Source organism: Hydra vulgaris, chromosome 11 (assembly GCF_038396675.1).
Source record: "Hydra vulgaris chromosome 11, alternate assembly HydraT2T_AEP".
Taxonomy (NCBI): Eukaryota; Metazoa; Cnidaria; class Hydrozoa; order Anthoathecata; family Hydridae; genus Hydra; species Hydra vulgaris.
This window is the reverse complement of record NC_088930.1, coordinates 47050001-47064307: the sequence shown is the minus strand read 5'-3', so window position 1 is coordinate 47064307 and position 14307 is coordinate 47050001. Positions and strand designations below refer to the sequence as shown.

Genomic DNA, 14307 nt, shown 5'->3' with positions numbered 1-14307 from the left:
CGATCAGCTTTCAACTTTAAATACCTGTACCTAAATACCGAGCTGTTCATTACGGCTATGAATCCATTCAACATAAAAGCATACAACCTGGAACAATCTCCCTTCCCAACTAAAATCTTGTAAATCATTCTCACAATTTAAAACTGATCTCTTTAACCAACTTTTAGAAAAGTATTGTTTATAAATCTTATATGCTTTTACAACTTATTATTTATAACTTCTAATTAAATGCTAATCCGCGGTGCTCTGTGATAAGACCGTAAGGACTTTCTTGGGGCACCTAAAATAAAACTTAAAAAAAAAAAAAAAAAACCTAACTCGGAGCATCAATTTATCTATTATTTTTTCTCTTTTTTATTGTGATATAATACTAATTTTAATATCATTTATTAAATTTATCATTTTAAACTGAAATGTTTCAATAGTATTCTCTTTATCACTATGGTTGTTATTATTTCTATATTTTTATCATAATGAATATTATTATTATTGTTTTTATATTATTATTATAACTAGTTTTATACTATTGTTTTTATATTATTATTGTTGCTATTATTATTACTATTATTATTCTCATCAATATCATCATCATCATCATCATCATCATCATCATCATCATCATCATCATCATCATCATCATCATCATCATCATCATCATCATCATCATCATCATCATCATCATCATCATCATCATCATCATCATCATCATCATTATCATCATCATCATTATAGTATACACTCTTTATAATCGCTATTACTCTTATTATTCCTACTTGTATTATAATTATATTATTATCTCCATTTTATTTTTATTGAGTCTGACAGGTGTTTACTTTATATTTGTATTAATTACTATTTGTAAATACCCTTGATATAACAATTTTATTCAGAATATATTTTGATTTGATTTTCCCGTTTTCTCTAATCCGACAGACCTGTTTAAACAGATAAATTTCGACATCAAAATGACAACGGCATAAGAAATATGCTAGTACTTCGAAATAACTACATGCTTAAAAAAATTATCAAAATATTCAGTAAATTTTAAATAATACAAACTTTGAATTCATCACTCATATACGAAAAATATCAACCTATTTAAAGCTAAAAATTGCATTTAAGCATGAAAAGAAAAATATAATCTATAAAGAATTGAAGCGTGAAAAAATTAATATAAATCATTTAGAGAAAAAAAATTATAATTAGAGATTTTCAAAAACAACTTATAATCGTTGTTTTTTATGCTTTAGTTTATTATAAATTTATTTATAATATTACCTGAGATTTTCAAACATGTTATAAAAATTATAAAAATTCCTTTACCTTAACCTTCAAACCGTATTTTTTTAATTTAGTTCAAGTCACAGAAATTACATGTTCATTGAGATCGATAAATATCCATCGACATTGATAAAAATTCATCAATAGATCAATACATATCCATCAAAATCGATAAATACAGATAACTGATAAAACTGGCATTTTTTATAGATCTTATTCAACGTATTTCTTCGTTTTAATTTTGATACACTTCAAGATAATTGTACTTGTATAAAAGTAAAACAAATAAAAAAATTATCGAAACAATATCTAACAAACTTAGAATGCCAAATGTAGTATTTCAATTTTAGATCAGATTTACTTAGACGCTCAGATTTCCAGGAACTGTAGGCCAAATAGAATTGGTTGTTTTATTGTTCGACTGTCCTTGATATAAACCATTACTAGAATGTTTGTCTAATAAGTCTGTTTCAACTGTATTTCTACTAGCAGTGTCAATACTTCCAGCAAATTGTTTATGATTATTAGAAGCTAAAGCAATATGACTGTCAATGTCTTTGAAATCCGCCTCATGATCGAGAAAATTTAATTCTGCACTTCCTTTAAAAATTTCTCGTATCTAAATTAAAATTTGAATAGACTTTTATAAAATGAATTGATGGAGATTGATGAATGAATTGATTAAAATAAAAGTTATGCTCGAAGCTATATAAAATAGCTTATAAAAATTTTTTTCAAACTTTAATGTTTAATGTTTTGCTTAAAAATTTACTAAATAAAAATAAAAACAAATGGACTAATTGAAGTAAATAAGACATCATATTTAATTTAATGCTTAATTAATCAGAAAAACTGTTCTACCACAAAAACAATTAGTGTCCTGATAATGGTCAAATCAAAACAGTACTTTTTCAATTATCTTAAAAAACATTTAGTTTATGGAAAGTCTCCTATTATATCTATTATTATGCTTATATAAAATGGTTATAAAAGCCATACTAAACATGTAATAAATAAATAAATAGACTAAATAAATAGCCTAAATATGACAAACTGTTTTATCAAACCCTTCTCATACAACACGTGCACTTCAACCTCAAAGGTAACGTGTTTTATAAAATTAGTAAAAAAAAAAGTTGTAATTTGTTGTAATTGGAAAAAAAAAATTGGAAATTGAAACCATACAACATCCCAAGTAACTTTACACAGCAACCTGTTTGGTGAAGTAACAGTTGGCGATTTTAGGTCTTAGCACGGGGTTAGAGAAATAGACATTAACATAGAGACAGTTAATAAGAAGTTAAAAAAATAAGCAAAATAAAAAAAATAAAACTAAAAAAAATTAAAATGCGCTTGTTGTAATATCAAACTTTATTAAATTTAAAAAATAGTGAAATTTGTGATTATTTTTTTCAGTTTTTTTCGTTGTTAAGGTAGAAACTTTTAACATAAATTTAAATAATCTTATTTTACAGTAATTTATGCATAATAAAAAGTTTTACTTTACACTAATTTATGCATAATAAGAAATTTTATTTTTCACTAATTTATGCATAATAAGAAAACTTCTGAATTATTCAAAACCAATTATTTGAATTGAATTAAATTTAGTTGAATAAAATTTTCGTTATAATTATTTTTACTTGTTATTTACTTGAACACAACTTGAAATAATAATGACTATTAAAGCTTAACCTCATCAAACAATGAGATGTTGTCCATGACTATGGAAGATGTTGTCCATAACTATATATATGGAAGATGTTGTCCATAACTATATATATGGAAGATGTTGTCCATAACTATATGTATGGAAGATGTTGTCCATAACTATATGTATGGAAGAATTTTTCAATCATATATAATAAAAAATATATTTTTTTAAGGAAAGAATGAGAAAAAAACATGCTTTTTCTCCTTATTCTTACAAAAATCAAAGCAAAATGAATTATATATACAATATATATCATTATACAATAATAATAGTAATAAAAATATATATTTAAACATAAAATATTATTGGAATGAAAATGTTTTATGAGAATTTACATGATACTAATTTATATAATGATATATATGATATGTATAAATATATATATATATATATATATATATATATATATATATATATATATATATATATATATATATATATATATATATATATATATATATTTTCCGTGTTCTTTTTTTATATATATATTAAAAATCTTCAGCAAAATGTTTTGAAATGCAATAAAGAACAAACAAACAAACAAAAAATATATATATAAACTATGTCTAAAAAAATGCTTTCATTACAATTGTTATTATTTTTACTGCATTCACCAAAGTCAAAGAGAATACAACAATTAAGGTACAGTGGACACATATAGTATAGGTTTAATGGAAGTTCTTAAATATTTTATGCCTTTATAATACCTTCTTATTTTTATAATAAAATAATAACAATCATTTTTTTAAATTTAATTTTTTTTTTTTAATTGAACTATCAAAAATATGCAAAAAGCAACTCATTATGCAATGCATCATAATATGAAACCGCACTATCTGCATTAAAATAGGCGGTTCTAATTGCATGCAGTTTTACTAGCTAGATCTACTATTACTAACAAAAAATAAATATGCACAAAAAATAACCAAAAATAATTATAGTGCAAAAATAATTATATAAATAATAGGCTAACAAGGAGATTTGTATTTTTTTAAAAACATTCAAGAAAATGTTTTTTAAATCTGGAAAATAAGATGCAATTCACAACTGACAATAGAAATGGGGAGGGGGGGGGGGGAAAGAAGGGACCTATTTCAGTAAAGGCATCAATGTCAGCCATCTTGTTCAGAAGTAAACATAAAATGTAAAGCTTCGTTTAATTGGTTAGCAGAAAACATTGAAAAAAAAACTGATCTAGATTGGACAAGGGGCATAACTCAATTTTTACAAAAATGGACTTAGTATCTTTTGCATTTTTAGTTATAGATCTAGAAAGGCCTATATATTTTGTTTCTAAGCAGAATTTTAATTTTGCGCCTTTTTAATGCTGCACCTGTGTGTTTACATATGCTATATACATAGCTTATGGTTATATATGTATATATATATATATATATATATATGTATTTATGTATATATATATATATAATATATATATATATATATATATATATATATATATATATATATATATATATATATATATATATATATATATATATATATATATATATATATATATATATATATATATATAATTTAACCATATGTATATAGCATATGTTTAATACTATTGTTAAGCTGCCACGACGTACAGTGGCATGTTTTATATTATTGCTCAGTTATATGTTAACTGAATTTAAATTATATCACACTAATAAAATTAAATAATTTTTACAAAAACTTAAAAATTTATAAAAACCAGCAAATATTCTACAGGGGAATTTCAGTGAACTTATATTGGCATTTTGAGTGGTCCACTGTAGTTTTGCTCATTGGTTAGTATATCATAAATAGCTAGCTGATGACTAGCCACTATTAACATATAGGAAAGTTATGCCACTAATAGTCCATTAAGTAACAAATGAGCAAAACTTCAATGAACTGCTCAAAATCCTATATAGGTTCACTGCAAAAAATAAAACATGTTTGTTAAAAGAATGTTTGCTGGGTACCCAGCAAACATTCTTTAGCGGAATTTCAGTGAACCTATAAAGGCATTTTAAGCAAACTGCTGTAGTTTTGCTCATTGGTAACTTAGTGGACCATTAGTGACAGTCGCCAAAAAAGGTTAGCCACTATTAACATGTTGGAAAGGTATTGGCTGGTTATTTGTTAATGCGGTAGTGGTGTAGTGGTAGAGTGCTCGCTTCATAAGCAAGAGGTTCTGATTTGATTCTCACCATGTCCATGGTAGTACTGCGCTCAACTTGTTTCTCTGTGCAGCAGTCTTGTTCATTAAGGTTTGTGTTTCAGATTTATAGAGTCGAGAGAGAGTTATAACCACAATTAAGTAAGCTCCTCGTTTGTAATGGCCTTCTTGGCCTTGGGGAGATAAATAAAAATTAGAAAAAAAAATAAAATTTGTAGTGGCTGCAACTAATAGTCCACTGAGTAACCAATGAGCAAAACTCCAAACCACTAAAAAATGCCTGTATAGGTCCATTGCAAACTCACTAAAACAATGTTTGCAGGATTGTTTGTGTGCTGGAAAATGTTTTTTATATACTTACTTTTAATTACTTTTAGTCATTATTTTATCAACTTTTGATCATTTCAATAATTGAACATTTGAAGTATATATTTTATCAACTTCTGGTAGGTCATTTCAGTAATTGATCATTTGATGTATATATAAATTAAATAACACATATACTACAATATCTATACTGTTTACTCATATTATTAAATTATTCATGAAAAATGAACAAAAAACAGTCTATGATTGTTAACAGTAACAACATTCCTACTGAGTCCTCTACTTTATGCCTTCTCAATTTATCTTTCACTAACCTCTCATGGAAACTATATATACAGCCCCTAACAAAGTTACAATCTGCTAAGGTTACCTGCTTTTATAGTGCTCATTTTTTTTTACTCATGATATTTTTCTTTACTCCTGATTCTATTTTTGTTCTCTCTAACTCTCTGCCCTTATATGATAGTTTATATAATAAGGCTGGTTCTTCGAATAATGTTCTTTATCATTCATGTTGAATTGCCATAAGGTTGCTTATCTTTATCTTTCTAGAAATACTATTATGATCACTTCTGAAGCTATTACCTCTTGTTCCACTAACTAAATCTGGCTTGTCATTCAGCAAAATTACATTGCTTTACAGTAACTGTCCCTTTGTGCTTGAAAAACTTTTCCAGTATGAAGAGACATCTAGTTTCTTCCTCAAACTTTCGTTTATTGAAACTCTATCATAAGTCAACCCCTTTTTCTCTCTTCTTTGATTTTTTTAAATTTCCACCATAAATAGTGTTGTTTTGAGTATTGTTCGAAGTTAATTTGTTAAACAAAAAAAAAAGAGTAATGGATACTTTTTCAGCAAATAAAGCTTATGCTTTAATTGTAGCTTTTGAAATAAAAATCAAATTATCAAAAAGTCAAACTGTATAGCCATCAAAAACCAGAGTAACTTATGCCCAGCATATGTCAGATAAGCAAAAAATTCTATACGGAAATGTTGGTTCAGTTAATATGCAAAGTTAATAGGTAAAGTCTCTTAATCATATTGCATTATTATTTCTTTACAAACTTTTTTCACAATGGTATGCATAAATATTAATTTAATTAGATCAAATCAATTAAGATCAAAAGTTGGTTTCAATGGAACAACAGATCAAGCATTATGTAATTAATATTAGATTAAAATGTATGTAACTTAAAACTGAAAGAAACCTGTTTATTACGAGCTTGGTTTCATAAGAATTCTCTAGATTTATTGTTTAATAAAAAATTAATCTATGTTCTTTTTTAAACAATGTTTTGTAAACTAATTAGATTTGGATATGTAAATGAAATATTCAAGTCATGTCAACATTATGTCAAGATCAAATGTCTGGATAGGGTACATGGAATGCTTTCTAGATGATTTTCACAAATTTGAAAGTAAAAAATGGAGAGCATGTGTAGTTATTGGAAAACAAGCTGTAAAAAAAAAGGATAAAAATTCAACTAAAACTAATGGAAAAACTGAGTTTGGTTGTTTACATGGCTTTGTCACTAATAAAAGTGCTATCAAAAATTATTAGTTTACCAAAATTAATTCTCAACATATTTTTGTGTATCCTTATGTAGACTAACATACACTAATGTAGACTAACATACACTTATGTAGACTAACATATATATATAAATATATATATATATATATATATATATATATATATATATATATAAAATATAAACACACATATATATATATATATTATATATATAAATAATCTGATATATAATATACATATATATATATATATATATATATATATATATATATATATATATATATATATATATATATATATATTATATATATATATATATATATTATATATATATAATCTGATATATAACATATGTATATATATATGTACATATATATATATATAATACATATATATATTAAATATATATATATATATATTTATATATATATATATATATATATATATATATATATATATATAATATATACACACATATATATATATTATATATATAAATAATCTGATATATAATATACATATATATATTATATATATATATATATATATATATATATATTATATATATATATATTATATATATATAATCTGATATATAACATATGTATATATATATATATATATATATAATACATATATATATTAAATATATATATATATATATATATGTATATATGTATATATGTATATATATATATATATATATATATATATATATGTATATATATATATATATATATATATATATATATATATATATATATATATATATATATATATATATATATATATATATATATATATATATATATATATATATATATATATATATAACTATGTTATTGTATTCTAAAATAGAGTGCTCAATGTTCTTTAAGAACAAAGCAATAATAAATTAGTAAAAACACTTATCTTATTTTCTTCAACGATTTGCCATTAGTAGGCTCATCAGGAAGAATTTTTGAGTTTCTTCCTGATGAGCCTACTGATGGCAAAACAAATTGTTGAAGAAAATTAGATAAGTGTTTTTACTAATTTATATATATATATATGCATATGTATATGTATATATATATATATATATATATATATATATATATATATATATATATATAAATATATATATATATATGCATGTGTATATATATATATATACATACATATATATTATATATATATATACATATATATACATATATATATATACTATGTATATATATATATACACATATATATACATATATATATATATAATATATATATATAATACATTATATATAGATATGCATATATATATATATATATATATATATATATATATATATATATATATATATATATATATATATATATATATATATATATATATATATATGTATGTATATACCTTTGCTCATCAAATGTTATTTAGCTAAAAAAAAGTTAAGTAGACTATGCAAAATTTATTAAAATAACTAAAGAAAACTAGCAAGTAAAAGAAACACCTTTATTTATTAGTATCAAGTAAAATTTAGTGCATGACAGTTATTTAATAAGATGGTTGCTGCTGTTTCTTTTCAACAAGCACATTAAGTTTATTATTAATTTGAGAAATTCTTTTAGACAAAGGTAAGACACTAAATTGAGCAACCGTTTTAGTCAACATAAGATGCATATTGTCTTTGACAACTAGCTGGTTACAACTTTTGGGTTTTATAGTTAAGAACTCACTAAGGTATGTAGTAGCAAATGGGTTTAATATGGACATTGCTCATTTAACAAGAAGGTAAACTTGTCATAAACTGCACCAAAAATCACAAATATTCTTTGAATGAAATTCCACTTGCAATGCTTTGAAATTTTCACTTGTTTGGATCTCTTGTCAGTTAAATCACCTTTAATAAGATCTTTATCATTAATATTAGGAAGCAATGGCCGAGACCATATGTTTGATGAAATATAGCTGGAGCCAGTTTTGTGACCGGGGTTACATAAATATTTATACATCCGAAAGTATATTTTTTAAATTCAAAATGTTATATGTTGTATAACGGGTGATGCGGACGTTATCGGACAAAATAAAAACGTCAATAACTTATTTATAAATAAAAAAACAAACTATTATTATATTTTTTTAAAATAAAGCATTTATCTTTTAATAAAAATATATTATTTTTAATATGAAAAAACACCACCATCTGCAATTGATCTCAATCTTGCTCTGACGCCTTTCATATGCGACTGTAAAAAGTTTAAATCAATTTCTTGTAGTTTTAGTTTAATGCGATCAATCAAAACTTGCTCTGTTGAAGCTTGCCAATTTCCTTCGTAAACCTTCTGTGCCAAATGTCCCCCAAAATTTTCAATTGGTTGTGCTTGAGGCACATTTGGGGGATTGGATTCTTTATCAACGTAATAGACATATTGGTCCATCCAATTTAGAGAACCACGGTCAGATATGGCTATCCACATTAATAATTTTTTTGGAAATTTCTCTTTTCCTATAAAACGAACACTTTCTGGGCATGTCTTTTTGTTGTTTGTGTAGTATCCAGAATTTCCAGGCATGTTGTCCCCTGCAAAACAAAAGTATTTTTCGTCATCGATGACTAGGAGCGATTTTGTGTTATAGAGTTGGTTAACTAGTTTCCTGCTTCTTTACTTTGCCTTTATTTGTTGTTCTATAGTGTATTTTGGAGTCTTTTCACGTTTTCTATATTTAATATTCATTTTTTTTAACTGACGACCAATTGTCCATTGATTTACACCAAATTTAATACCTATTTTTCTCTGACTGACCCCTTTTCAATTGTTGACAAGTCTCATTAATTCGGCTTTCTTTTCTCTAGTCCAGGATGTCAGACGACCAGGGTGCTTTCTATCAGAAAACGATTGAACAGTTTAAAGTATTTTTAAGTTATCATATATTGTACTTTGAGCAAATCCTTCCTTTTCAAAATGATTTACGATTTTTTTTTTTTTATATTAGGTTTATTTACAAAAAACATTTTTAGTCGCTTTCGAAAAGATTCTCGTTCAGCTGCATTTAACCTCATTTTAAATAATTGTGTTTCAAATAATAAAGTTTATATTTTATAGAACGTTTATGTCTACGCATAAAACCACAAAAACTAATTATTATGCTCAAATAATGAAATTAGGATTTGTCCGATAACTTCCGCATTACCCGTTATATACGCATATATAAACATTATGATCAATATGATCATCATAATCAACATTGCCATCATCATCATCATCATCATCATCATCATCATCATCATCATCATCATCATCATCATCATCATCATCATCATCATCATCATCATCATCATCATCATCATCATCATCATCATCATCATCATCATGTCATCATCATTATGATCATCATCATTATGATCACCATTATTATCATCATTGCCATCATCAGGTGTTAGCCTTCCTTATTTATGCTGTTTCTCTAGTGTAAACAATATTGAGCATTTTCTTTCCTTAACTAAAGCTCATTCATACAATATGCAAGGCACTCTCTTCAAGTTTTCTTACTTCTACTATTACCATATAATCTTGAAGCTGCTACCTCTCTACACACTGATACCTTAATCACTTTAATCTTCTCTAACAAACCTTAATCAATACAACATTTGTTTCTAATCTGTTCTTATAACTCTTACCCATCTATATGTTTTCTTTTTATATACAACTTACTTTTTTAAATTTTCAGTTAACCATTTTCTAGCTTTTTAACCCTATCCTAAAGTAAAAGTCCATAAAGTAACTCATAACTTAAATAATAGTTGCTTGCAACCTTGTTGAAAGTAAATAAGAGTTTAAAAATATATAAATATATGCCAGTCAGGGACAAACCCAGGCCTGTTTTAGTGCTGCTGGAGCGGTATGGGCACCCAAAAAACGCCAAAAGTGATTTTATCTTTTGATTTTTCTTTTACTCATTAAAAATAGAAAAAAAAAAATAGAAAAAAAAATTTCGGTTTTAAATGCAGTAGTATATAAATAATTTTCAATTTATTTTAGCTAGTTCATTTTTTCTTCAGGACGATAAAATGAATTAAAAAGCAATTGCTTTTTCACGTAATTACTGTTTATTTTAAAACTACATAATTAAAAAAAATTTCGATACGAAACTTATTTTTAAAAAGTTGTTAGGAAACTTTATATCAATAGAATGTATAAAAAGTTCGCTTTTTCGAATGATACAACGATTTTAAAATATCTATTCATTCATTCATAGTAAAACTAAATTTTGTTAGTTGGTGAACTGCTTTTAATAATAATTGAACAAAAGAAAAAAATTTCACTCTTAATAACTATCAAGCAAGTTTAATTTTTGAATGAATGAGCTTTTGCTCTATAGATTTCTATTTTAATTAACTTGAAGAAAACAAAAAAACAAAATGTAAACTTTTTCAGAAAGTTTTGTTTCTTTTTCATAACAAAAATAAAAATAACTTAATAAAAGCTTTATTAAGATCTAGTTATTTTTAAACTTCAATATTTTTAATGTTAAAAAAGTCCACAGTAAATGTAACTTATTAATTAATTTAATTTTTTAAAATTATAATTACTTAATAAATAAAAAAATAAAGTATATTTTTTTTAATATGTTTTTTTTAAAATTAAAAACAATATCATTTCAATAACTTACTTAAAAAAGCATAAACATTTTATAAAACGTTTATAAAATGTTTATGCTTTTTATTCAAATAGTTATTTGAGTACAAGACATACAACTATTTTGGTAATTTTACAAATATTACTCGATTTAATATATGTAAATGTATATGTAATGTAAATATTGATTAAAAATTGTTCAAAGTATTTAAACATTTAATTACTAATTGTTTAAAACATTAATAACAACTAATATTAAATTTACTAAAATATAGTAATATAGTGCTTAAAATACTATAAACAATTTTCAATAGTTATTTACAAATAGCGTGGTTAAATTCTTAAGTAAAATAGTTTTCTTATAGTAACTAAAGTAAAATTGATACGTCTAACAGTAAACTTATGCATTCAAAGAAATGCCTTTAAATCAACTCCTTATCTTCGGATAAAATTAAACAAGATAAACACATATGATTAAAATGATCATTAAAAAGATAATTAAAAATCATTGTTGCAGCACCGGTTTTAACTAGGGAAAACGGGGAAGAGGGAATTTTTAAACATCTTGCTGCCCCTCCCTCCCCCCAACGCCGCCGAAAAAAAAGTGGTATCCCCAAATAAACTCTGGGTTTGTAACTGCCAGTATTTAATAAATAGGATATCAATGATATCAATCATAAATGGGCAACACATGCTGATGTTCGAGGAAAAAAACTAGACGAATAAGAGTTTTTGGAACACTTAGGAACAGTCACAGAAAAAGGATGAGATTTAATTGAATGACGAGTAACACGAGATATGATAATGATAGGAAGTTGGCTGCAAGAGCAGGTCCAACTATGTTTACAATGCGTTTTTGCACCTTGTCTAAAAGAGAAAGGGTATCATTGGAAGATCCGCCTCAGATATGGCAACAGAATTCTATAAAAGGCCAGATTTGAGATTTATAGAGATAGATGATAGAATCCGGAGTAAGAAAGTGTTGAGCTCGATAAAGAGATGCAACCTAGCAGATGCTAATTTTGCAACGGATTTGATATATGGTTTCCAAGAAAGATCAGAAGAGTTAATCCTAGAAGATGAAGGGTAGATGACTCATCGAGTACATTACCGTTCATAAATATGGGAAGATCTAAATTATTGTGATAATGATTGGCTGAAACAAATTGAGTTTTATCTGAATTAAACTAAACTCACCAGCCATTGTGAGCCCCATGCTGTAGCATAAGTGAGATCCTTTTCAAGCTCAAAAGCCCCCTCCAAGCAATCAGAGAGTGTTGGCTTCTTATCATGACAAGAATAAATGGTTGTATCATCAGCGAACAATGCTACCTTAGATGTGAGAATACCTAAAAGATTGTTAATGTAAATTAAAAAGAGTATAGGGCCAAGGATAGAACCTTGAGGAAGCCCTTAAGTTACAGAATAAGAAGAAAAGTGCTGTCCAGCGAGGACAACTTTTATACTACGATTGGAAAGGAAGGATTCAATAATCTTAAAGATGTTACCAGATACACCATAAGAAGAAAGCTTATGGAGAAGACCAGCAGGCCATACTTTATCAAAAGCTTTAGAAATATCAAGAGCGATGACCTTAACCTCTCCACCTTTATCTAATGCATGATAAAACCTATCAGTTATTACTGTTAGCAAATCAGCTGTAGAACGAAAAGATCGAAATCCATATTGATGATCAGAAAGTAAGATATTAGATTCAAGATGAGAGATTAAGTGTTTGTTAATTAAAGATTCAAAAACCTTGCTTAAGATAGGAAGAAGACTGATGGGACGGTAGTTAGACAAATCGGATCGCTCTCCAGAATTTTCGAAAAAAGGGATAACAGATGCCGCTTTCCAGCAGGCTGGAAAACAAGACTCTGATAAGCACTTGTTGAATAGTTTTGAAAGTATAGACGACAGCTCCGGAGAATACTTCTGCAAGACTATAACAGGTATGTTGTCTGGGCCACAAGCTGTAGAAGAGTCTAAGCAGGAAATCACTTTAGATACAGAAGCTACAGTGATATGAACGTCAAGCAATGGATCAACCTGTTTGACGGCAATATCAGGTAGAACACAATTAGTGGAATCAAAAGATGATTTTGATGAAAAGTCCTTAGCAAACAATTCAGCTTTGTCTTTAGGAGAGGTGACAAAGTCTGAACCATACAAGAGAGGTGGAATTACAGATTTGCCCTTATTATTGATACTATTAAAGATTCTCCAGAAGTCATGGGAGCCTAACTTATGCGATGAAATACAAGATTTCATGATCTGAGAATAGCGGGTTTTGGCGTTAGACAAAACCTTTTTACAATTGTTTTAGCAGTAATAAACAGACGTCTGTTTTCTGAAGAATTGTTTTGCTGATAGATATGAAAGTAATAGTTTCGATTGGCAATTGCAGCAGCACAATGTGAGGAAAACATTGGAGAAGAGTGAAGCTTGACCTGGAATCGTCGATTGGGAATAAAAGATTCCATGCCGGCTTGAATCCACAAAGTTATGTAAGAAGCACATTTGTCAACAGGAAAACGAAAGATTTCTACCCAAGGACCATCACAAAGAAAATCACGAAAAGAGTCCCAGTCAGCTTTAAGGTAGTTGTAAGAAGTACGATGATAGGGGGATAGAGATAATGAAGAAGAATGAGATAACAGTTTTTGAGAGATCAAACCATGATCAGT

General features: G+C 26.2%; 1 protein-coding gene across 2 annotated transcripts in view; it reads right to left on the bottom strand.

Moving 5' to 3' along the window:
• Positions 1-1013: 1013 nt before the first annotated feature.
• The window catches only part of LOC105851024 (TBC1 domain family member 5), an 88923-nt gene continuing 75629 nt past the window's right edge, over positions 1014-14307 (bottom strand). Inside the window, exon 22 of one of the 2 annotated variants that reach the window (XM_065808995.1) lies at positions 1014-1900. In XM_065808995.1, the coding sequence (XP_065665067.1) occupies positions 1643-1900 (258 nt within the window). In that variant the 3' untranslated portion in view covers positions 1014-1642. The remainder of the gene's footprint in view (positions 1901-14307) is intronic. The other variant, XM_065808996.1, reaches the window with a different exon arrangement.